The 27,015-nt window shown below is 36.9% G+C and overlaps 1 protein-coding gene across 8 annotated transcripts in view; it reads right to left on the minus strand.

Annotated features, from left to right (window-relative positions):
- YAP1 (Yes1 associated transcriptional regulator) overlaps positions 1–27,015 on the minus strand; it is a 108,427-nt gene that overhangs the window by 40,760 nt on the left and 40,652 nt on the right. For all 8 annotated transcript variants that reach the window (XM_082844294.1, XM_082844290.1, XM_082844292.1 and 5 more), the window contains exon 3: positions 18,208–18,323. In XM_082844294.1, coding sequence (XP_082700420.1) covers positions 18,208–18,323 — 116 coding nt within the window. The remainder of the gene's footprint in view (positions 1–18,207; positions 18,324–27,015) is intronic.

Below are 27,015 nucleotides of genomic sequence, written 5' to 3' on the forward strand. Positions count from 1 at the left end.
GTATTTATATATTTATAATTCATATACATGCCCTATCTGTGATTTTAAAAAATAAAAGCTACACACTGTACAGACACTCTTAACTCATAGCTGTAGGCAACATTTTTGGATGGAATTTCTCCCCCAATAAAATCAACGGCATATTTTATGTACATGAAGGCTAAACTGCATACAGACAGTTCAGTTTCCCAGATATGCATCTCCTTTTAGGGCAGGTTTATAAATTTTAAAAGGTGGGCTTCCCTGGTGGCTCAGTGGTTAAGAAATCTGCCTGCCAATGCAGGGGACAGGGGTTTGAGCCCTGGTCTGGGAAGATCCCATGTGCTGTGGAGCAACTAAGCCTGTGGGCCACAACTACTGAGCCTGTATACTAGAACCCGCGAGCCAAAACTACTGAGCCTACGTGCCACAACTACTGAAGCCCATGTACCTAGAGCCTGTGCTCCGCAACAAGAGAAGCTACCGCAATGAGAAGCCCATGCACCACAACAAAGAGTAGCCCCGCTCACCACAACTAGAGAAAGCCCACGCACAGCAACGAAGACACAACGCAGCCAAAAAAAAAAAAAAAAAATTAAAAAGGCAAGACAAATGTACACCTCAGAATCACTTTCTTAGCTACAAGAGTTGTCATGTAATTTCTGTGAAGTTTCTGATACGTGCATTTATGTAATTCTGGTATTGAAGGCAGTAAAGCAATATATACTTTTAATGTCATGGCCTAATAAAGGCTTCATTGTCATTCCAATCTGATTCTTGATATAGTGATCCATAACTTCTCTAAAAATTAAAATTTCAATGGGACATTGTGTTAAAGAGACTCTAGGGCTTCCCTGGTGGCGCAGTGGTTGAGAGTCTGCCTGCTAATGCAGGGGACACGGGTTCGAGCCCTGGTCTGGGAAGATCTCACATGCCGTGGAGCAACTAGGCCCGTGAGCCACAACTACTGAGCCTGCGCGTTTGGAGCCTGTGCTCCGCAACAAGAGAGGCCACAATAGTGAGAGGCCTGTGCGCTGCAATGAAGAGTGGCCCCCACTTGCCACAACTAGAGAAAGCCCTCGCACAGAAACAAAGACCCAACACAGCCAAAATAAATAAATAAATAAATAAGAAGACCCCAAGATCAAAAAAAAAAAAAAAGAGACTCTAAATAGATTTCTTAAAATATTTCCCTGAAATATCCTTTACATAAGACAAATTTCACTAACATTAGATTAAGTAAAAAGGGAAAAAAAAGAATTAAATATGGCACAAGATGTTACGGAAAAACCCAAAACAACTTTTTTTCAATTAATAAGCTTATAAGCAGAATATGTGAATGACGTTATTAATGCAGTGTTTTTTGCACCTTAAACCTTTTGTTCATAAGTGTATTTCACTTTTACAGTTCATCTGAAATTTTTAAAAAATGTTTAAGATTTGTAGAAATGCATAATGGAAAAGTGAAAGTTTCTTGTAATCTATTCCCTGGGGGAAAAATTGAACAACTTTAGTTTTGTGATATGTTCTGGATTTTTTTCTTGTGCACAGTTTGTGACACACATGCATAACCACTGATGTCATGCTCTACCTGAACCATACTTGCTATATTCACTTAATATATATTATAGACATCTTTTCTTAACACAACACATAAGTCTCTCTCATTCTTTTTAATGGCTTCACAGATCTTACTGCACAGATATATTAGAATTCATTTATCCCTTTTCCCAGTGTTACATATCAGAGTTCTTTGTAATTTTTTTTGCTGTTATAAATAATAGTGCAATGCACAACCTCTGGGGGGCAGCAATGGCAGCAACACCTCTACCACTAACTAGCTCCATTAGTACCATCACACACCATGTTCTTAGCCATATCATACAGATGAAACACAGTTACATTCAGACAGATCACTTGCCCAAGGTAAACAATAAAGTAAACTTCCCTAAGGTAAAGATTTAAACCCAGGCAGTCTGACTTCAGAGCTTCTGCTTTTAAACCATACAACACACTGCTTCCCCAAAACTTATGCAGGTGTTTCCATACATTAAATTTGCAAACAATCAAAAACAAAGCTCTAACTAATTTTAGACATGAGGATATAAAGGAGAGACAAGCCCGGTATACAAATTAAGAGTGTAGTGATTTCTGCCTATTTTCTCATCATATTTCTAATTAAAGAATTAAATAATGTACATATGAAATAGAATAATTACTATATAATTAATTTTATAAGCACTCAAATTGATACCAAATATACATACTAAACACAAAAGAATGCTTTTATATTCACTTATGTTGTTCATTTAACATTGGATAAAAATTTAATGTTGTGTGTAAAGAGACTGTCTAAAATAGGATGTCCGGGCTTCCCTGGTGGCGCAGTGGTTGAGAGTCTGCCTGCCAATGCAGGGGACACGGGTTCGTGCCCCGGTCCGGGAAGATCCCACATGCTGTGGAGCGGCTGGGCCCGTGAGCCACAACTACTGAGCCTGCGCGTCTGGAGCTTGTGCTCCGCAACAAGAGAGGCCGCGGCAGTGAGAGGCCCGCGCACCGCGATGAAGAGTGGCCCCCGCTCGCCGCAACTAGAGAAAGCCCACACACAGAAAAGAAGACCCAGCACAGCCAAAAATAAATAAATAAATGAAATTTAAAAAAAATTAAAAAATAAAATAAAATAGGATGTCCGCTTTATAAAAAAAGAAAGCTACTACTGATAAAGGCAAAGGAGTAGAGGAGGAAAGATTACCTTTCAACAGCTTTGCACCACAATCGAATTCTTAGTAATAGAAAAAAGAAAACTGAAAAGAAACAAATCTTCAATCTTAAATGTGAACTAAATAAACAACAATCGATCTGGGCTTTATTCACCCACAAAAAGAATTTTCAGTTAAATGCTCTCTCTTTAGAAGAAATTTGGTGACCTGATAATGCAAGGTTTCTATGTCATTATGGTTAAACTAAGCTAACTGCCGAATAACCATAAGAAGGTGAGAAAGCAAGAGTGATATATTTTCTGAATCATCAAGCTGCACAGGCTACTGAAAGTTTGATGCAAGCATCTGTTTGGTCTAGAGTTGGAATGGAGTAAGGTCAGTAAGTCTAAGGGGAAATCTAGGCTTCTCACAAAACTAGATTTATAATAAGAGGAGACTACAGGGACAGATCAAAATAAATGTAGAATACCTTTGAGTTCAATTTACATCTTGATTTTAGTGTCATAAATATTCTAACTTCTCCAAGAAGGAGTATATAAAATGAAGCAAACAGAAGTAGCAATATTTTATTTACTTAAGATAAATACAAGCTGAGCCCCACCCCTAGAATTTCTGACTCAGTAGGTTTGGGGCTGGGCCTGAAAATTCCCAGATGATGCTGATGCTGCTGGTCCAAGGAACATACTTTTGACAAACACTGACCTAAAAATAACTACTTAGAATTCTTTGGCTGGTATAGAACTGTTTCTTGAATTTATGTAACTTGTATAAAACTATAATTATTCACTGTTAGGCATCATGGGCAGTTCAGAGGCCGAACTATCAAGCACTGCATGTCTGAGAATGGCACACAGCCACATCTGCTAGAATAAGGTGAGGCAAATGGCTCAACATCTATCAGGATAAATAAAGTCATAAGAAGGGCGATGCTTCTTTTTTTAAAAAACTGAAATGGCTCAAGCAACTATCATGGAGAAGTAGACCAAAATACATTATCTTGTTTGTCCTCTAATGACCAGATGGAAATGAAGAGTAGGACTCTGGAAGCAAGTAAACTGATGTGATCCATGGGAACTACTACTCGTAACTTAGCTTTAAACCATTTTTAGCTGAGAACTCTTCACTTTCTCAATTCAAATGAAGAGTCATCTCTCTGTGCTGGCAAAATATTTTCTTTATTATCTAATGCCATAAAATTTATCACACAGTATTATTTGTTTATATGCATTTTCTTCCAGGCTAGACTGTGAAATACCTAACACAGGATTGTATATTTTGCATTTTTCTATTTTACTGTCGAGTAGGATGCCTACTACTCAGCAAGGGCAGGAATTTACATGTTGGCTGACATTAATGTAATCAAAACAAAATTCAATTAAAATTCTTTATTTATGCTTCTAAGAGAAAAATATCCTGTTTCATCCTCTCCACGTAAGTTCAATTTCTCCATTATTTGGTATCACTTAAATTGAACGCACAGGGATATAGCAAATTCTTTTATTCAGTTAAGTATTTATTGAGTCCCTACTATATTCAGGCTCTAATCTAGACCCCTGGACATACAGAGATAAGCAAAACAGTTCCTGTTTCATGGAATTTATGTTCTAGCCAGGAAGACAGGCAGATATGTATAGTACAATGTTGGCTAACAATAAGTGCAGTGAAAAAAAACCAAAAAACAAAATGAGTGCAAAAAAAACAACAAAAAACAAACCAGCATGAGTGCAAAACCAAAACAACAAAAACAAAAACCTGGAAATGGTGTTTTTAAAATGTGGACTAAGAAGGGCCAAACTGAGAAAGTGACCTTAAAGCTGAGACTTGAACACAATGCAAGCCAGCGTGTGGTGATGTGGGGCATGAGCATTCCAGTCGGGGAAACAGCGAGGAGGCCAGTATGAAGGGGGTAGAATAAGCAAGGAATGAGGTACGGTGATTCACTTTGTTTTTATGATCCAGACTTGATCAGAAAACCTCTCAGCATTTTAACCAGTAAATAGTTGAATGGGTTATACCTAAAGGGGACCACCAATACTAAAGGATAATAACAACGTCTCCAAACTCATGGACAACCTCTAAACATGTGAGAGTGGGCAATAAACATTTTCATCCCAGATTATGCTTACATACACTAGAGGTAGGCCCTTTGACATGGGAAAGATATGGGAGTTTTCCAAGGCTGGGCTATCATGCCTAACCACCACATCAAAGTCTTTTGGAAAAAGGAGGAGATAAAAAATAAGCCCTGGATCAAGAAGGTAAACAGAAAGAGGTCATCATTTTAATAAGATGTAAAGAGGGTGAGAAATTTGAATTAGGACAAGCAAGAGAGAGTGGTAGGCTATAATTAAAGTAATTCATAAATCAGAATTACTTACCCTTGGGGGAAATAAATTTTTATGTAGGATTTACTACTATTGGTTGAATGATAACTACTGTAACAAATACTAACTTCCTGCAATGTTTTGAAAACAAATAAAATACTCTATGTCATAATACTGAAGGTGACTCAACATCAACTTCCTGCTCTTGCCTAAGGACCTTCTTGCATTAGTAATGACTAACAAACCATTTGCAATGTCTAATCAAGCCAGAAAGTCTTGATTACGCCACAAGATGAACAACCTCTCCCTCTCACCTGCCCCACAATTCAGGAATAAAGATGTCACCCAGGACACTGAAAGTTTACTAAACACACTCCTATCATGGTTCAAAGTACAGGGCTCTCAAGAAGTAGTTTCCTTAGAATGTAAGAGGAGTAGCTGGAGAAGTAGATGCAATACATCTTTCAAAGGAATCTAACTTTGAAGAATTTGTTTTGAAATTCTGCGTCTCTTACACTTATGATGAATCACAAACTGTATTATTATACGTAAGGCATTGTTGTAAGTTTTTTGCAAGCAAATTAACTCATTTAACAGTTCCATGGCATAGGTCCTATTATTATTCCCACTTTACAGATGAGGAAACTATTGCCTCAGATCACTTAGCCCAGACTAGTAACTGGCAGAGCCTGGATTCAAACCCAGATAGTTCTAGCTCTCCAGAACTCATGCTCTTAAGTACTACACTGCAAATATGACAAACATTAATGAAAAGTAGTGTTTTTTAAAATTTCTTTTCCTAGAACTTTCATGAAATCCCATTGCTTCAGTCATATTCACATAGATGGCTCCTACATCTTTAATGCTTCTCACAAGGTCAACACTAGTCTTTCTTCTCCACCAACTGGACACCAACACTTCACAAAACATGTCCTCATATTTTGAGTTGACGTTACTTTAAAATTCAATTGCCCCTGTTCCTCAAATCAAACTTTACTGTAGACTTTCGTATTTCCATGACTAAACTTTAGCAGTAGCCTACCAATTGGTTTTCTCTTTTTTCTTTTTTTTTTGCGGTACGCGGGCCTCTCACTGTTGTGGCCTCTCCCATTGCGGAGCACAGGTTCCGGATGCGCAGGCTCAGCGGCCATGGCTCACGGTCCCAGCCGCTCCGCGGCATGTGGGATCTTCCCGGACCGGGGCACGAACCCATGTCCCCTGCATCGGCAGGCGGACTCTCAACCACTGTGCCACCAGGGAAGCCCTACCCATTGGTTTTAATCAACTGCAACATTAAACATTATATGTACCTTAAGAGCATCTTGCCTCACACCTTCTCTGGGGAAGTAGCTCTATGACTCAGGGCTCCCTAAAGCCCACAGGAAAAATTCTCAAATCTTAATTGGGTTATTCAAGGTCCTCTGTTGTCACGCATTACATAGCACAGTGCACAGGTTCTGAAAGCATCACCACTACCATTCATACCTCTCCTCACCCAGTCTCCTTTCTGTCCTTCAAACTCTTCCTCCTCTCCTCTCTCCAGGACCACCCTGCAGGCACCTTTCTCCCTGCCCTCCTTGCTTAGCTAACGCCTTACTCGTCCCTCCCCAATGTGAATGCCCCTTCCTCAAGAGGGCTTTGCTTACATATACAGTAGTTTCCTCTACTATTGCACCAGGTGCTCTCTCTTTGGTAAGATCCTATCACATTAGTGATAATCCTATCACATTAGTAATTTAGTAATCCATTCAAAGTTAGTCCTCCTGCTGCATGGCCTGTCTTTCCAGTACTTAGCAGGGTCATGCACTTTTCACCTCCACATATATCCCCAATGCACACACCCCAGCCTGTCTCCTCCTAGCCTCCACTATTTTTACCCACTGAAATTCCACTCCATTTTCATGCTGTATCTTTGCAAAGCTTTTCTCAATTCCTATCCCTCTAGTAAGAGTCCTCCCCACCTGTGAACTGAAATTGCACTTGTTTTTGATTTCTTGGATGCTCACTGAAGATTGTCTTGTATTTGTTCTTTTACACTGAGTTTAATTCAGAATTTATCATTCTGCCCTAGAATACAGAAAAAGAGTTTTCCTTTTTTTTTTGACTGGGTATGTTCAATTTTGCAAGGTTGCTCAGGACAAGGAGGGCATCATTCATCAGAAACTACCACCAGGTTAGACTGTGATTCTTTGATCTTGCAGACATGTGGTTTTTAAAGTATTTGAGAACTAAAATATATGCACCCCTGACTCTTCTGCAGTTTTGCTTCTAAGGGAGTCTTTCATAACCACTAACATCTGAAATTCATATGCTTGACCTCATAAGTCCTAAACAATCCTTAACAAAATTCTGTCCACACTACTAAAATTTTTAGGTAGACTCAATGGAAAAGGTTGTCGTGTATAATAAACACTATAATATCACTGTCACTAACTTTTTTTGTGGCTTCAATAAGCAAAACACGGGACAAGCGTGTATAAATGCATTTGTTGAAGAAAAAGCAGTTTATAAAATCAAGGTTTGGTAAAAAAAATGATTTCTCTTCTGGCTTCCAAAGTAACTGTTTTATTCTCAGGGTGAAAACTGATTTAAAGTGTGCAGCTCTAAGTTATGAGCTCAGGTTTTGTCATTTTTGTGTACTGACCTAGAGGCTGGAAACTAAAAAGATTATAAATATACTGATGAAAATCTGCTTCAGGCAAATAAATGCAAGAGTGGTAGCCAAGCCATTTCTTTTTTTTCCCCCTCGAGTTCAGGTGTTCTCCTATGTCATAAGTAGCTAGAAGATTCTTCTGCCCAACTACTAGAACATACTGATGAGCCCAAACCCCCTGTAGATCACAATGCAGTGTAAGAGGAAACTCTGGCCCATACATCTGCAGGCTTAGATTGGAATTCTGGCAATGTTACTTATCTGTATTCTACTCACTAGCATATACTGTGTCCCCAAGCACCATGCTCATGTCCTGTTTTAGCAGATGCCTCACTGAACTCTACTCATTTGCCTACATCCTGACATTTCTCCCCATCAAGCTCTAAGTCTTGAAGGAATCACCTTGATTTTTTTGCTCTTTATATCCGTAGAGCTTAGCACTACCACCAAATACAACCGAAGTTTGTTGAGCTGAAATGATTAAGAACTTATCTGTGAAAAGAAGGATTGATTGATCTTGGTCAAGTCAGTCTCTCCGATCCTTAGTTTGTGCTTTTATAGATGACAGACTTTTTTTATAAGTTGGTAACATTTTGCAGCATTTTTTTTTTTTTTTTTGCAGCACGTGGGCCTCTCACTGTTGTGGCCTCTTCCGTTGCGGAGCACAGGCTCAGCAGCCACGGCTTACGGGCCTAGCCGCTCCGTGGCATGTGGGATCTTCTCATACCGGGGCACGAACCCATGTCCCCTGCATCGGCAGGCGGACTCTCAACCACTGTGCCACCAGGGAAGCCCCTGCAGCATTTTTATATTAAATGAGCTCTCATATGAAATGGTGGAGTCATCCATTTGTATTAGGCACTTAGTAAAGGTTTTTTCCCAACTGAAAATAGAAATATTAATAAAATAAAACAAGGAATAACAAAGTGGATCTTTAATAACATTTCTATGGTTTTAAGTTCACCATTCTAGAGTCTTCTATCTGTGTAGTCCATGAATCAGCATTATAGCACCTCCTGCAAATCTGTTAGAAATGCAGAATTTTACATCTCACCCCTGACCTATGGAATCAGAATCTGCATTGAAAAAAAATCCCCAGGCGATTCCTTTACACGTTACAAATTGAGAACCACTGATTTAAAATACGGAAAACTAACAATACTTACTTTAAAACTCTTTTATAGAACTACCTACCACTAACCCAAATTTTACCAGTATAGCAAAAGTACCATTTGATGTTACTTGGTTAAAAAAACAAAAACCAATCATCTTTGATGCATTATAAATGAAATTAAACTCTAGAGACAGCATACTTTAAAGAAAACTGTGAAAGGTTTAGATTCAGACAGACCTGGTTTCAAATCCTGAATCCAATATTTAATTATTAGCCTTCTAACCTTGGGCAAGTTACTAATCTGCTTGATGCTCACTTTCTTTATCCAGAAAATGGAGACAAAGATCTTCTCAATTAATTGTTGAAAGGATTAAAGGAGAAAGTGCTTGACAAAGGGAAGGGCTTATAGTAGGTACTTATAAAAAAAAAAAGTCGTTCCCTACTCTTTCCTGGAAGTTTTGCCATTTTGTTCTAACAACATATTTAACTTATGAAAACTTGTGTATAATATTGAGATAGGTTTATGAGAAAATAAACCTGGATCTCAAAGAGGAAATGACTGAATAACAACAATAGGGAACCCATAGAAGGTTTTCCCTTAGATAGTGGAAGAACCCTAGAGAGGAGTCATTTTTAATGGGCTCCCAAATTTTTCAGGATAAAGCTCAAACTTCTTAGTTGATCACACAAAGGCCTTCTTTAGATGTCTTTAGTCTCATCTCCCCACCATTCCATCACTACTTATATGGTGCTGGGGGGTGTCAGGCTCAGTAATCTCTCACATAATGCTATCTTTATCTTCCCTTTTCTTCCGTAAACTTAACTCCCATTCATCTACTAAAATTCAGGTTCTAAATTCAACCACTTCTCACCATTTCCCTTCCACCACCTTGGTTCACTGTTTCCCCTGAGTTATTGCAATTGTCCCCTAACTAATCTCCGTACTTTTAAAAAACTTACTCAGATCGTATCACTCCTCTGTTCAAAACCTACAAGTCCCTATATAATAGGGCTTCCGTGCTACCTTTCAGTGACTGTTCCAATTGCAATGGCCTTCTTACTGTGCCTCAAATGTGCCTCAGCAACTCTAAATCAGCTGTTGTGTTATGCATGGAACATTCCTCCCCTTTTCCCCAGATATCTTCATGGCTCTCAGTTCATTCACATCTTTGCTCAAAAATCATCAATTATAGAGGCCTACACTGGAGAAACTACCTAAAATGATCATTTCCCTCCTCCATTCCCCAGTCAGTCACTCTCTGGCCCTTAACTGGTTTACTTTTCTTTTCTTTTTCCATTTGTAACTACCTGACACATTGTGTACTTGTTTCTATTCTGTACTCTCATGATTTAGAATTGTGTCCTGCACATATTTTCAATTTTTGTTGAGGGAACGAACAAACCTCTGGCTCCTTAAAGATGTCTGCTCTACCCTCCTGACCACTTATTCACTTGTTCCTCCTCCACTTTCTCAGCACTTGGTGCATGTCTCCCATAACATTTATTGTTATAATTATATGGGAAAAAAATTGTTTTACCTTGACTCCATAATCTGAGTGGCCATTACAATGATGTCTACTACAAAGTAGAGCATTTGATATTTGTTGAATGAATGATGTGGAAAGAGAACAATTCAATTGTCTCAAGGTGAATAATAAGACTGTTAAAAATCATCTGTCTCTTTGTCTGTTATAGCTAGATGAACTTCCTAGAGGAAAAGGCCAAGTATAAGTTCAGAGAACTTTCTAATATGCAACTCTTCAGATTTTCTTCAGCGTAACTTGAGTGTTTTAGATTTTAACTTAATAGCTTAGAGTTTTAGTACGTAAATTTATAAAAGATTAGCTTTCTATAAAGTTCATTTAGACTTCAGACATGTTCAAATAAAGCAATGACCTTTTGGTAAAATTTTAACCTAAAGTTTTATCACCTCTTTACCTTATTGACATCAAAAGAAAATATTCTTTTGGAAAACTCTATTGTTGCAGGATTTTTCTCATTTCACTGATGCTGCCTATATATGGTAGTCTATGGATATCATTTTTAAAGAATTAGCATCTTAATCTTTCACACAAATATTTCTCTTATGAGTCATAAAATTATTGTAGCAAGAGAGTAGCCAGAAGGATTTAGAAATCAGTAGGAAAGACAAAAATAATATTCTAACACTTATCAAGAGAAAAAACAGGCATTTATTTGGTTCTTAAATGTAAATAATTTAATCTCTTTCTCATCCTTTCTATTCCAAAGCTGAGCAAAGTTTCCAAATAATCACTACAAATAATCACTGGAGAAAAGTTGAACATGGACACCTATATTTTTAAACACCACTATCTAATAACTCATTATACTAAGAAAGCTGGTGGCAAGGATACGTATCAAATTTTTTTCTTTATACTCTTTACAATATTATCCTACTCTTCTAAGTTAGTCTCTTGGTTAACATAACAGAAATAAGCTTATATCCTTTTCTTCTTCATTAGGTTCAGTATTTACAATAAAATCTCAGTAACTTTCAGAATTCAAATGAACTTTACTTTCCCAAATGATTACTTAAGAGACTTCTAATAGATTTTTTAAAATATTTGTTATTCATGCTCTAAGATCAGGTCAAGGGACATCAACAATCTTGAGTTTCTATATATCTCCCTTTGCTTTAGAAGAAAACCCCTAAAGTAAAGCAAAGACAGAAAGGAATTACCTTGTCTGAAATAATAGGGCATATAACTAAATGCATGAATACGGTACTGCCTAACACACTTGAGATTTAGATAATTATTTGGGATATCACAATTCTCAAGTGGACACAATCTTAGGAAAATGCTGACACTATAAAAAATACTGTTCTGAAGGTACTGAAAAACCAAGTAACTATATGTCAACTTTTCAACATGATTATTTTGGGCTTCTTTAATAAAGGAATGAAGAAATGAGTACTACTTTTAAAATAGTTCTATATCGTACATGCCAATAGCTTAAGTAATACATAAACACACGCCTCGATTCCAGAATAACTGAATTTAAAGTTCTGCTGATATATTTGGGGTGAAGGGTGTCTTGCTCTGGGAGTCATTTTAGAAGTGTAGCTGGGTAGAATCAGAATAAAAATTTATCAGCCAACATCTATTGTTCCATTTGCTAAATGTTGCTGCCTTGCCCAGGTATTCTGAGTTTTAATATTATTTAGAAAATACTTTTAAGTTAAAAATCATGACTGGAATCAGTTAATATCAAGAGTGATCCAGGGGGACTTCCCTGGTGTCGCAGTGGTAAAGAGTCCACCTGCCAATGCAGGGGACATGGGTTTGATCCCTGGTCCAGGAAGATCCCACATGCCGCGTCACAGCTAAGCCTGTGCGCCACAACTACTGAGCCTGCTCTCTAGAGCACGCGAGCCACAATTACTGAGCCTGCGTGCTGCAACTATTGAAGCCCATGCACCTAGAGCTCGTGCTCCACAACGAGAAGCTACCGCAATGAGAAGCCCATGCACCGCAACTGAAGACCAGCCCCCGCTCGCCGCAACTAGAGAAAGCCCGTGTGCAGCAACAAAGATCCAATGCAGCCCCCCCCGCAAAAAAAGACTGATCCCCAGTATAGAGGGAGCGAAAAGCTCTCGCCATCAGAGTAAAGTAGAGGCCATTAGCTGCTCGGACACAAGTGGCATGTTTCATCAAGCAGCAAAGTCATGAAGCCATCAAGATTTTAAAATGCCATGTGTAGGGCATCACGGGGTTTAACAAAGACTTCAGAAGAACTCCTATATACTGAAGATATGATAATTGCAAGCTATGTCATCTGCAACTTGCTTGGACATTCTCACTGAATTATTTTTTCTATTTCACAAATAAATATTTTTACCTTCATAATCCCTACATATTGTTTACTGATAATTTTTATTAAAATGAAATGGACTGGTCCATATTTTTAAACAGGAAAAATGGTTCTTGTTTCCATATTACTAACCATTTTTTCAGGAACTTAACAAGTAAATCAAGATACAAACTAAATAAAACAAACAGTTTCTTAAGGATTATATTCATTTGGATTATGCTTTTGCTTTTTACTATTTTCCCTTTTCCTGTGGCCATCTTTTCTTAATTTACCAAAATTTGCAGATGAGAAAAAAGCAAGCACTAATTCTCGTTTAAAAAAGATTATTTGGGATAAGAGATTGAGAGTAATAAAGTACACTGCCTCCGTCTCATACTTCATTCATTGCTTTGACTTTGGGCTTTATTACAGTTTTATTCCTGTTTGGTATACTTAAGTGTTGTTCCACATATTACGATTTCAGACTGACAAACAATTTCCATCTTACAATAATAAAAAACTTTAAGAATCAGAAAAGGTTTGACCCACGAGAAGAAAACCATATTTATATTTAACACTCTTATCAACACTCTCACGCTTGGAGAATCTATGTGAAACTAAAAGCCAGAAGACAACGCATGACTTGCGTAAGAACCAATGATGCATATTTGATGATAAAAAGCTTACAGAGATAAACATAACCCTAAAAAATAGTGTGATAACAGATTTAAAAACTTATTTTAAATGAAGTAACAGTAATTACCAGGCAATGTAAACTGATTACACTGTAAAATATCAGATCAGATCACATTTACTTTTATATATTCAATATATTATACCAAGCACGGTATATTGTTAATACTAATTTCTATGTACCCATCACTTTATATAGATTGTGTCATTTAATCTTCACAATAGCCCTATAGATTCAGTGTTACTATTATTATTGTCACCCCATTTTCCAAGTGAAGAAATGAGGCACAGGTAGATATACTCACCTATCCAAGATCTCATAGTCAGTTAAGTGACAGAGCTGGGATTCAAACCCATGTCCACCTGACCCCAGAGCCCTTGATCTTAACCCCTATTCTAAATTCCTTCTCAGTTCACTCCAAAGGTGAAAAGTAGAACTTAGAAGTTTGTGAACTACAACACATGAAGTAAGAATTATCAACTCCTAAAACCTGTGGTCAGCTTTGCAACTTCCCATACATCCTTACCTCTTCTGTGCTTTTTAAAGTTAAGAAACTCGTATCAACTTTCTACCTGTTATTTTCACATTTCACATCTGTCCTATGTCATATTTTCCTTGGTAACAATCTCTCTTTCCCATTTGGTCTTTGGTCCTCTGACACAGATTACACAAAGCAGAAGTAATACGGCAGGCAAATATCAAGGAAGCTCTGTACTACCCACTCTGCTTGCTTCTGAATATTTTCCCCACTGCAATGGAGGTGCTTAGCAAATTCTTCCAACACACATCACCTTCCATGATCAAGAGGGCATTTTCTCCACCCATCTTGATATATTTCCTAGGAATTCCATGCAGGTTTTTATAATGGGGAAATCAGAAAGTGCTGCATTGGTAGATCTGGGCATTAGTCAAAAATAAATGCCAGAGTTAAAACATGAAAATAATGAATCCCTTAAAATGTACCTGTAACAAGACATCTGACTTTGGATTGTTAGCAAAGGTAAATTTTAAAAAAGCAGACAACTGGGCTCATTGATTTTGTATAATTTAAATCAAGGTTTACACAATTTTTAATGGTCCTAAACAGTCACCAGTCCTTTGGCACCAAGTTATTTCTGGATTATCACAGAGTATATTTTCTTGACTTTAATGCTGCTTTAAGATTCAGCAATCTTGTGGGTCACTGTTAACAAGCTACTAATAAAAAACTTAACATCTTCATATAAATAGAGCTGGTTAAAGGAGAATTACCACTTTTCTCTCCCCAAGCCCTTATCTTCTAATGTCTAAAACAAAAACCACTACTGTTTACCCAACTCTTAGTATGCAGAACTATTTTATATAGATCCCAAGCATGCATCAAAAGGCTACTAATGTGCTATAAGCATAATACATTTTTAATATAACTTGTAAAGGGCAACATCAAGTAATTTAACAGAACAGGGTTTGTGTATACTTTTATATGTGTGTATATAGTATTATATATTTTAATGTAAAGTAAAATAGAACTATTATCTTACTAAATTATTCAAATTTCCTTTAATTTTATAATTTTCTTTTCCTCACTTTTCAAATTCCTTTCACAAAGTTCACTGTCTTGCCAATTAAATGGACAGTTAAAGAATATAAATTTCTTCCTAGGATCAAGTAAGGAACCCTTTCCAGGTGCAGCTTTGTTGTAAGTGATTTCTCAATTACATATATTTAGAAATTTGGCCAATTACAAATCATACATCTCCAGTCTAGCAATGAAATTCATCATTTCAACCTCATATTTTGAAAAAGGACTTATAAAATGCAAAAGTAAACTAATCATTTTTGCTAAACCAAATCTGAGTGAAAGAAATTGGATTTCATAAAATCTTAGAACTGGAGGAAATCTTAAAATATTATTCAGTTCCATTAAAAATTATGCAGAAAACTGGAGAGTCTGGAGAAAATACAGTATTTTAAAGGAAAGTGGCCTGATTAGAAATAATTAGAACAGAACACAAAGCTGGACTCAAATATTTGAATGAGGAGAGTTTTTTAAAAAGACTAACACTAGAAAGTTCTTGTTAAAATAATTAATGGTAAAAATGTAAATCAAGCTGCATTTAGCTTGATTAACCCAGTAAAGTGCTTCAAAAGAGCTGTGTACCTTCCTCTTTTATTCAAAGGCTTCAGATTACCAGGTTCAGAAGGCATTCCCTTTAGGGTGAAAATTGCCTGTAGACACCCTGCTTAACTGGAAACAGGCTTGCTGCTTTGTTACAGTAAATACCCTGGAAATTTATTTATATACCCTCACAATTCTTGCTCACTGGCTCCAGGCTCTAAAAACTCAGAAGATTATTTTCCAAGCACAGAGGAGCATCAATTTTGCTGCTTTTCTCAAGGAGAAATCCTTGACTGAGAGATAAGATCATTTTCTCTTAAAGCTATTTGAGAAATCATGCTGTGTAACTTCAGTGGAGAATGCACAGCCGCCAAACTCCATGGGTTTGTTACAGATGGATAAGGACAAGACCCTGGGTTGAACCCTTATTAAAATGACATTATGGCTATAACTTTATGTGAACATGAGGTTATCAAGATTATAGTTCCCGTGACATTCATTCCCAAGCATTTCAACACCATGTAGAAGTCTTCTATTTGTTTTTAAATAGTCACTCAATGTTTCTCAGATGTGAAGTGAGACTAATAACAGCACCTAACTTAAATGACCATTATGAGAATTGAATGAGATTGTATAAAATGACCTCATCAGGAAGCCTGACATATAAACAGGGCTTCCTATTATTATTTAATACCTTCTACTACCATTTAAACATGCTCAAGTCTCTTTGGGGGTGGCTTTTCCCATTTCAGGTCCTCCCTCCAACTCTCTCTGTCTCATAGAATGCCCCCCCACCCCGCTACCCACCCACTACAATTGTGCTTCTTGCCACTTTACTCAAACCGTTCCTGCCAGTCACCTCTTTTATTAATATACAGCAGTAAGCATGTCTATTAATTTATATGCAGTACATAAAAACACATTTCATATTTTATAAAACGCAGAGCTGAAATAAAAGATACACAAATATTCTAAAATCCATTAAAACCAATTTGATATATACTTTTGGTTTTAAACATAAATCTGAACACAAATTCTCCCCATTTCCTTAGACCATTACTATTAGAAAATTTAATAGGAAAAACATAAACAAACCAATGTTCTAAAAGAATCATAATCAACCTTTTAGATGCAAAATGCCTAATCTTTCAAAATAAAATTTAAATTAATGAGTTATTTGTTACTAATTTCCTAATTTTTACTAATTTGTTACTGTTTCCCAGGTATAGTTTTTGATGGATTATGACAAAATAAAAAATGTGCGTCATCCACTTCGGATTATAAATACGAAGCAGCTTTCAGAACTTTTATTTGGAAATTTGATAATTAAAAAAATGGTTGTCAAGTAAAAATATCAGTCAATAAATACTTGCATAATTTTTTGCTTTTGAAAAATTTTAACTCAAGTGTCACATATAAAACAGGTTCTGAGGATAAGTAAATGTACTGATATTAAAATTAGCTAAAATGGAAGATAAAATGGAAGATTATACAAACTCTTCAAGAGTTTATATAAAGAAACTTTATGACAAGAGAAGCTCAGTCACGTATCTTGCCTTGATTTTCATTTTCTTGAATCCTTTCAAGTGTTCAACCCACCAAAGGCAAGAACATAGAGTTAATGAAACAGCAAAAACATTCTCACACATTGTCACCATCTTTAGGGGCAGAAGGACATTTCAAATTTTGTGACATTTCCTGGTCAAGGAATCCTTGTGACAATGAACTGTACCACCCTCTCCAACTCTACCAGTCCCTTTCCAAAGGCTGCTGTTTAAGAAAATCTACAGTGCAGCTTCCAATAGTATCATGTTGATCAGTTTGTTGGGTAGGGAAGATGGATGGGCTGTGAAGGAGGAAGCCATTAAGGCCACTAGGGCTGCCAATTACAGTTGCCATCTGTGCCCTGACCCAGGACACTCAGTAAAGGGGATAAAGTGTGTTTGTGTGTGTTTGGGTGGGGTAGGGGAATGGTCAGAAATCCAGCCCAAATGCTCAATCCTTGATGCCAGGCATAGGGCTGCATCTTCCCAGAGGAAGGGGTACCTTTTCCTAATATGCACAAAGATGCATAATGGGTAGCTATGGCCTTGGGCCCATGTAACAAAGAAGAAGCCAGACAATTATCTAACTGACCTAGGGAAGAAGGAACTAAAGATTTACTTAGTATCTACTCCGTACTAGAACTGTAATATAAAAGCTTTATATGTATTATATGATTTCCTTTAATATCTTCCTCTCTATAATAAGGGGCATGACCACTACCCATTATATAGATGAGAAAAAACGGCAGATTTAAGTAAACTGCCAAACAGGAGACAGAAAAAAAATTTATACTCAGGTTTATCTTCTGTGAAAAAGGTGGAAATGTGTTAAATAACATGTACCAGCCCTAAGAAAGATGCTTTGAGCTTTATAAGTTGCTACCTTCCAGTTATTCTCAAGGTAGAACAAACATCCACTTTAAGAGGTGAGTTAAGAACACCACAGCTTGGCTTCCCATCCAAACCACAAAAGGAAGAGGGAAACTTCAACTCTAAGAGACGCAAGAAAGCGGCACAATAAAACACAAGCATGTCAAAGTTAACCAAACTAGGAATTTGAGATATTCACTTCAGAACTGAAACTTTTAAAATCTGCTGGCTTTCAGCAGGTTATTTGAAATAAGATAAGTTTCCCTTATGAAAGTGGATAGAAAATAACCATCATCCATGTTCCAGTTTCCTTAAAAGAATAACTACTATTTTCCACAGAAAGTTTTATCAATGCACGAGCATTACTTGGGGTGTTCTAATTACAGCATTTCACTCACCTGAGGCTGAATTCATCATGTTCTGCTGCACTGGTGGACTGGTAGGGGATGTAACGTTCATCTGGGAGAGTATGGCCTTCCTGGGGTCCTGCCATGTTGTTGTTTGATCTATGTGACTGAGACAAAACATCCACTGCATTAGACAACAAATATGAGGCCCTAAAAACAACCTCACTTATCAACATAGGGTAGCTCTATGAAGTAGTAGGCAAAGGATTCTAAATTAGCTCTGTAAAAGCATACAGTCTTGTTACCTCACTGCTCTCACCCTTCCTCTGCAACCTTCTGTCATCCTTATATCGCTGAACTTTCCCCTCTTAGATCTTGCAAGTGCAAAATTTAAAAAAGTTATGTCTGGAGTTTTAAGTGAAGGGAAACCATTTTCACCTAGCAGACAATTATTATCTGCTTCTAATTTAAAGATAAAATGTGATTTATAAATTAATCATCTATAACAGTAGTCATATGAGCAAAACCCAAAATTCATAAGGGAATCACCCACTTTTTTCCTCCTAGAGCTATAAATGCCAATTAACATATAATTTTAAGACCTAAAACCCTTTACACTGAACAAATAAAACATGAAAAGATGAAGTCTTATTATAGTACATATTCCAAAGCCAAAACAGAATTACAAACTTGATTGTTTCCTGTGACCGCTGAAGGCCTTTGTTATTTGCTAAACAAAACATTTAAACATTTTCTACATACTGTTAACATACTGCAAAATATCTTACACACATGCATATAGATGTCTTCATCTATAAAAATGGGGAAGAAAACAGCTAAAAATTATATGAAATATGAGACTACAAGGCATCTTGCACAGTATTTGGCATATGAGCGTTCAAAAAATATAGTTTTCTTCCTCCAGCAAAGAGTAATTGTTTCGCTGAAACAAAAACAAGAAAATATTATACCCGTGAAACCACCTGAAAATTTATCTTGAAGAAATAGCCAAGGAAGTATTCAAAGATTTATGCAAAGTTCTCTTCTGTATAATTAATAAAAGCAAAAATCTAAAAGCAGATAACAACATCTAACCAGAGGGACTAATTAAATCTTGTTACATATAACGTACTATATTGCAGCTATTGAAAATATTTTAGAATAATATTTAATAGCATAGAAAATATTCATAATACAGCTTTTAAAAGTAGATTGTAAAACAATTGAGGCTAATTGTTTAAACGTGTGTGTACTGAAAACACATGGGAAGGATAGACATCAAAATGTTTTAAGTGTTTAGATGGCAAAATTACAGAACTGTTTAATAATAGGAAAACCTAGAAAGACAATCATGAACTCATTATCTTTGAAATGGGGGAGGGAGGACATTAGAAATAAGTTATTAAAAAAAACCCTCAAGGGCTTCCCTGGTGGCGCAGTGGTTGAGAGTCCGCCTGCTGATGCAGGGGACGTGGGTTCGAGCCCCGATCTGGGAAGATCCCAAATGCCGCGGAGCGGCTGGGCCCGTTGAGCCATGGCCGCTGAGCCTGCGCTTCCGGAGCCTGTGCTCCGCAACGGGAGAGGCCACAACAGTGAGAGGCCCACACACCGCAAAAAAAAAAACCAAAAACAAACAAAAAAAACCCTCAAATCATTTTCTCTATGGCTGTTTAAATTTCAAATCTGATTTCTCTCTTCCTGAATCATCCCATGATAAATACCCATGTAAATAGTAAAGGAAATGACATCCTGTCGTTAATTTTCCTGAAATGGAACCAGAATGCTCTCTCATCAATAATGTTACCATATCAATAACACAGTAAAAAAGGATCTTAGACTCTGGCTAGAATGGACCTTAAATATTATCTACTAGAGATGGGAGAATTCTTTTTCCTAAGCAAGCAGAAAGAAGATGAAAACAGGTGGGTAAAAAATGTGGAAGATTTGTACACTTGGGAATGACAATGGTACTTGACAATTGAAGGCTATCACAGACCAACTAAAAACGCTAAGAGAGAATATTTATTTAGTGGAGTATATAGTCTCTCAAATATCACCTTATCAGCACTTCTTTACCAGTCATATATGCTTTTTAGCAGTTGCACTAGCACTGCTCAGGTCTAGACAATACAGGCAAAACCTTGTACAAGTGTATATGTAAACACCTCATTCTAAAAGATCACATCCTTATCAAGCTCAGTTAAGAGTTTATTCCTCTTCCATCCTCCATGTGAGCCACTGAACAAATTAAACCCTAAAATGTTTCCTAGATATTCAGTGCTTCTCATGCTTACAGATATAAAGCAATACACGATAATTAATACAGTCATACTGAAGGAAAGAAACTTGAAACCTGTAAGACAACCAAAATTAAGGGAAATGTTTCTGTTTCTCACTGCCTGTTACAATGTTAAGAAACCAGGAAAAATGGCCAGTGATTCATTATTACTGGCTCTTAAATATGAATGAAATTGTGTGCCACCTGCCTACTCCTTGTCTCCAGTACTTCTTTTTTTTTTTTTTTCGGTACGCAGGCCTCTCACTGTCGTGGCCTCTCCCGTTGCGGAGCACAGGCTCCAGACGCGCAGGCTCAGCGGCCACGGCTCACGGGCCCAGCTGCTCTGCGGCATGTGGGATCTTCCTGGACCGGGGCACAAACCCATGTCCCCTGCATCGGCAGGTGGACTCTCAACCACTGCGCCACCAGGTAAGCCCTCCAGTACTTCTTAAAATCTGTTACCTTTATGAGGGGTAAAAGAGAAGAGAGAAGCAAGTTCTGGATTCTGACTGTTGAAGGTTTTCTAAATATCTAACAGGTTTCTCTGAAAACTAACCAATTATGTAAATCATATTAATCCATTTATAACTAGCTTGCAGTCCACTTGAGGGTTTAGGACCCTATTCTGATGACTAAATGACCATATTCCAATAACAAGCACATGAATCTTCCCAAATAGTGGAGCCAATCTGTAAGTCTGTTCTTAAGGCGTCTTTCTCCTTTAAATAAATTAGTGTTTTGAATGTAATGCAGAGAATGTATAGTTTTACTGCTCTCATAAAAGTGATTATTTTGCTGAAATACTACTAAGTGTACAAATGCTAAAATTTCTCCTCCTGAAAAGGCTTCTGTTGAACCTCAGTAAGTTAGTCTAGAGCCCTATAAAGCTACCCTATGTTACTTCAGCTAATGTTCCACTTACTCAAAAAAGATCTACATTTTTTTAAGGAATAAATATGCCATATTTAAACTGTCCCAACTCTAAAAGCATGCAACCATTTAGATGCTAAAGGGAATGTGAAATAAAATTAGCTTTAGAGTTTTTTGTCTTCACTTTTTCTATAAGATTAAATCATGAATACGGTTTTATCCTAAAAAGTCAATTTGCAGAAGTATACCCCAAAATATCCAGTCTTCCTTATCATAAGAATAAAAATCTTTACAAAAACATTTCATAGGACAAAGAACTATTTTTGCTTAGACAAAATAAATAGTTTGCTAGGCCTACTCGTCCCCCAGATATTTGCACGGGACCTTCCCTCATCTCCTGGTCTTTGCTCAAATGTCTTACTCTTAGTGAGGCCTTCCGTGGCCATGTCATCTAAAATCCACCCTATTTAAACTTCTACTCCCTCTTCTTTGCTTTATTTTTGTTTGATAATCCTTTATCATTATCTGACACATAATTTACTTATTTTGTTTGTCTATTTCCTCAAACTAACAAGCTCCAGGGAAAAAGGGACTTTTATCCATTTTATTAACTACTGTATCTTCAATGATTAATAAAGTGCTTGATAAATATTTGTCAATGAATTCATGAAAAGCTGTTTTCTTTTTGCCCTAAGAACATCAAACTTTCTCCCAAAGTCCTTGTCACCTTACTGACTTTATCAATACCCACCTTCTTTTCCAAAAATGTAATTGCAGGTAAGGATTATAGACCCACTAGAAATAGTAATAAGGAGATTATTGTGACACTGGCAAGAGCAGCTTCAGTGGCATGATGGGGGTACAGTGCATAGGAGGTAAGAAAACAGACAGATTTAGTTGTGTACAAAACCACAAATGGATGGATATGAATTTTTGGTTTTTTCCGGAGGAAGAAACTCAAGTGTTTAAATGTGAATGAAAACAGAGTAGCTGAAGATGTGCTAAAGGATCAATGAAGAGTTATAGCCATCCATTAGAGAGTGAGAAGGAACAGAATGTAGACACTGCTTCCACTGTAAGGAGGTGAGGAAGAAAGGATAGGGTAGAAGCAAATAATTTCACTGGTTGGTCAAAGTTGATCGCATTCTGGTGTGAGGACTTCTACTCTCTTATCGAGAGATATAGCATTAAGAGGATTAAGGAGGCTGGCATTATTGGTACCTCCACTATGAAAAACTGAGGGACTTGCACAAGGTCACATATCCAGTACACAACAAGACTACATCTGGTACCCAGGAATTCTGAAAACAATTTCTGTACTAGACATACACATGAAAAGGACAATATTCAAAAATGTAAATTCTTTGTAATATACATTGAATAACAAATAATTGCATAAATACTAAAGAGGGAGTATAATAAAAAGGCATGGTATTGAAGATTCAATAAAAGAATTTACAAAATATTACAAAACAGAGTTTCTATTACTACTAGAATATAAGCTCCTTGAAGAAGGTGTAGCTGGGAGAGTGCCTGGTACATAGTAGGGCTCAATAAATAGTAAACGCAATGAATATTAGAGCAGTGTGCATTATTTAAGAATGTAGGTGATTAAGAGTTCACATAAATGCTAATCAGAGAATGGGCTGAAAAGAATTTTCACTTAAAGTACAGATTCTAAAAAAGGTCAAATTATAAATAACAGAATCAAAATATACAAACCAAGGAGATAAAATTAAGCAAAACTCATAAACAGTATTTTCAGAGTTAAAAATATGAGTGGTTATATATAACATAGAAAATAATTTAAAATTTAGTTTATCTTGTTCCTAAGAATAGTCTAGCTGCTGAACTTACTACAGGAAAATAGATAAGTGTGAAATTCTCCAGCCCCTTCAAGATATGTAAATAAATTATTCTTTCCTATTACTTTGGAAAAGAAAAGGTGATTGGATTTATGACCAAGATAAACCCTATGATCTTACTCTGGAGCAGCTAAGACTGGGAAACAAAGAACCTTTCAAAGTTTAGACTGATGAAACATAAGCAGCTGTACTTTGACCAAGGTCCACGTCCAGCAGCAGTCTCTCCTGCGTATACAGAGCTACCTCTCCTGTTGGCTTTTGTCTTTTACTTTATACTGCAGAATCTGGCCTTACATATTGGATGACTTAGCAGAATCCATGTAGAAACAAAAAAGGGGCAGAAATCTAAAGTGAATCATTAGTAAACTGACGTTTTGCATAACCCCACAAAAGTTAATTGAGGCTACAGTATATAGAAATATTTGAAGCGCTTTATATCCTCCTGTGAGATGTGAACCTTATGAAACTCAAACGTGGGCAGGGAATATAAGGAATTCTGATCTTATAAAGAATAACAATATTACTGTCACATCTTCAAATTATGGGGAAATCCATAAGATCATGAAATGTTACCTGAAGAAGCTACAATGGGGAGACCCAAAGATCTCATCTCTCCAGGACCGATGTTCAACAGGAAGATGATACCATGCTATTGTTTCATGAGTCTCTCACAGAGGTTGAACAAAATAATCACTTACTACATTTTTATTTTTTTTAAATTTATTTATTTGTTTTTGGCCACGCTGGGTCTTCATTGCTGTGCGTGGGCTTTCTCTAGTTGCAGCAAACAGGGGCTACTCTTCGTTGCGGTGCGCAGGCTTCTCATTGCGGTGCCTTCTCTTGTTACGGAGCACGGGCTCTAGGCGCTCAGGCTTCAGTAGTTGTGGCTCGCGGGCTCTAGAGAGCAGGCTCAGCAGTTGGGGCGCACGGGCTTAGTTGCTCCGTGGCATGTGGGATCTTCCCTGACCAGGGCATGAACCTGTGTCCCCTTCATTGGCAGGAGGACTCTTAACCACTGCGCCACCAGGGAAGTCCCTTCCTACAATTTGTTAAGATTAAGTGATATGCCCAAGAGCAGCAGAATAGTATGCAGCAGAAATGGGATTTAAACTCAGGAATGAGAACTGATGCAAAAATCTGCACTCTTTGTACTATATCAGACTTCCTTTTATGCTGTGAGAGTATTTTGGATGTTGTTTAGATTTCTTAAGACTAACCTCTACATCACTACTTACCTGCCTCTAATCCCTACAATAATGAAGTACAAGGAGACAAAAATCTCCTCTGCAACAACACTCAGTAGACCAAACACACCCAGTCACACGTAGCCAGGATTAAAATAAATGTTTTTTACCTTCTGGCTCAGTGTTCTTTTCACTTTACCTTATTGGTCTCTAAAGAGGAAAAGATTTTCTAAAATGATAATCTGCCATTAGCAGAATAAAATTTTTTCAGGGAATGTAATTCAAAAAGAGAATCAGAATCCTTTTAAATGCTTCCTTGTTTAATTCGCCAACTATTAAGACTATTCCAAGACTAGCAAATGAGCTCTACCATCAGAACAGAAAGTTGCCTTTATTATAAAAATGCACAATCATTAGAGGTGTTAACGATCAGTTACCTGATGGCACTCGTAAAGAGACAAATTGGTTATGGGGATATTATGCCTACCATTTCTACTCACTTAAATTGGTGGACTGCCGCTCTAAAGTTACACTGGTTTTTCTCCTTCCTACTTCGTTTCTTACTTTAGAAACAAGATTATTGGCACCGGTATAAATTAATATACAGATATGATCATCTGCAAGTTGCTTCCCTATCTAGGCATTGTCTTCCTGTTATAATGTAGTGTCTAATCTCCTAAGAAAGTAATTCCTCAGAATCTAATAAAAGTAACTCTCCCTATTATAAACTTCAACAGATATTGTCACAATGGCACATAAACATTTTAAGAAAGCAGTGAACCCACTTTGGAAGTGGGTCATGGAGAGATGGCTTAGATAATGTATTACTTAAAAAAAAAATCCTTTATGCTAATCAAGTGTTATCAACGCTATAATCAACAGCTATATAAGCTTAATATGAATATCTGATTCTTTTGAAATATCTGCTACATTTCTTGAGACTACTGTTCTTCCTCAGGTAATCTTTTCCCCAGCTGGCCCATAAAACACCTAATTTCTACCTTACCTTTTCAAGACCCAGATCCCTCCTTTCAGAAGTCTTTGGAATAGTAAGAAAGCAGACATGGATTCAAATCCCAGTCTCAAATTTGCCAACGATAAACTGGGTTGTACAGGCAGGTCGTTTAGACAAATGGTTTCATCTTCGTTAAAATAAGACTGATTTATTTACTTACTTCCCAGGGTTTTGAGAATTAAATTCAATAGCATACACAAAAGCAACTAGTACTGTGGCTCCCAGTACACAAAAGGCTCTCAAATATTTCTCCAGACTTTTTTTTGTGCTAGTCCTGTGCTAGTCCAATAGTATTTAAAATAGGAAAAATTTCATGGTAGACAGGTTAAGTCAAGAACATGTTTAAGAATGAGATGACTTCAGTTAAGTGAGAATGACAGGTCTGGGGCTTTAAGAGCTCTGAAAAAGAGTCTGGTTTCCCCTGATAGATGATGAAGAGATGCAGTAGACACTATAGGTTTCAGGGTAGGAAACAATGTTTCTGGACCATTAGTTCAACTTACACAAGGCCATCAGCTTAGAATAAGAAGGAACCATGCAGGTACGACCATACTGGCTCCTAGGAAAAGAGCAGCAAAATAATTTGGGAGTAAAAGAATAATCTCATTCATATAACCAAATGTCTTAAAATATTCATTGTGAAAAATCACTCCATACAAATTTTTTTTTTTTTACTTAAGCCATAAAATGGTCAACTCTATCCATCTAAACCAAGGCAAAGAAAAAGCTACACTTCTTATGAACCAGGCAAAGCACAAACCAACAAATGCTAAGGTGCTCTTCAAATTCTTTGTCGTATGTTTCATCTATCAAATACTAAATCCATAACCCTTACTTAAGGGATACAGAGCAACATAATGGGAAATGAGTTTTGTAGTGATAGAAAACTACTGATGACTTTATCTCTACCCTCAAAATTTAGGATAACCTTATGCTACTCATTAGTGAACGTATTAGAGAATTAAAGTAATGTAGTTTTAGTAAAATAATTTTAGTGATTAACATTGATACTGACAGAGTTTACACACCTCAAGGAATGGATAACTAACAATTTCCCCTACATCCCTACTCCTTAAAGAGTGTGGGCCTTGAGCCAGCAGAACTGACAAAACCTGTGAGGAAGCCTGTTAAAAATGTCAGGGTCTCCTCAGGCTCCACCCAACAAACTGATTAAGAATCTGTAGCTTAACAAGATCCATAGGAGATCTGTATGTACATTAAAAGTTTGAGAAACACTGCCTTAGACACTACTTGATCACCTATGCTGCGTTTTAAGTATGACTAATGCCTGGAGGGTAAATACTCTGCATATGTATATGAAGAATTACATGGTGTAGATATTACAGTTAAAGCAAAACCAATAACCTGTGGTAAAAATTCAAAGTTTAATTTGCATCATTACTGCAGAAGGGTACACTGAAATCTACTAGCCACTGACTGTAGCACTGTAAGTGTATTCATTTACATCACAAGGAAACAGTATTCTCACTGTTACATCACTGGTGATAGTTCTCTACTCTTTCATGCCTACTCTGAATTTAAAACAAAACAAAAAGCACTGCAGCTTTTCAAAAACTGATTTGGTATTGTACTCATAATTTTTATTTAAAGCAACAGTTCTCAATTTAGAAATTGGGGGAAGGGCAT

This window comes from Leucopleurus acutus, assembly GCF_964270905.1.
Source record: "Leucopleurus acutus genome assembly, chromosome: 8".
Classification (NCBI taxonomy): Eukaryota; Metazoa; Chordata; class Mammalia; order Artiodactyla; family Delphinidae; genus Leucopleurus; species Leucopleurus acutus.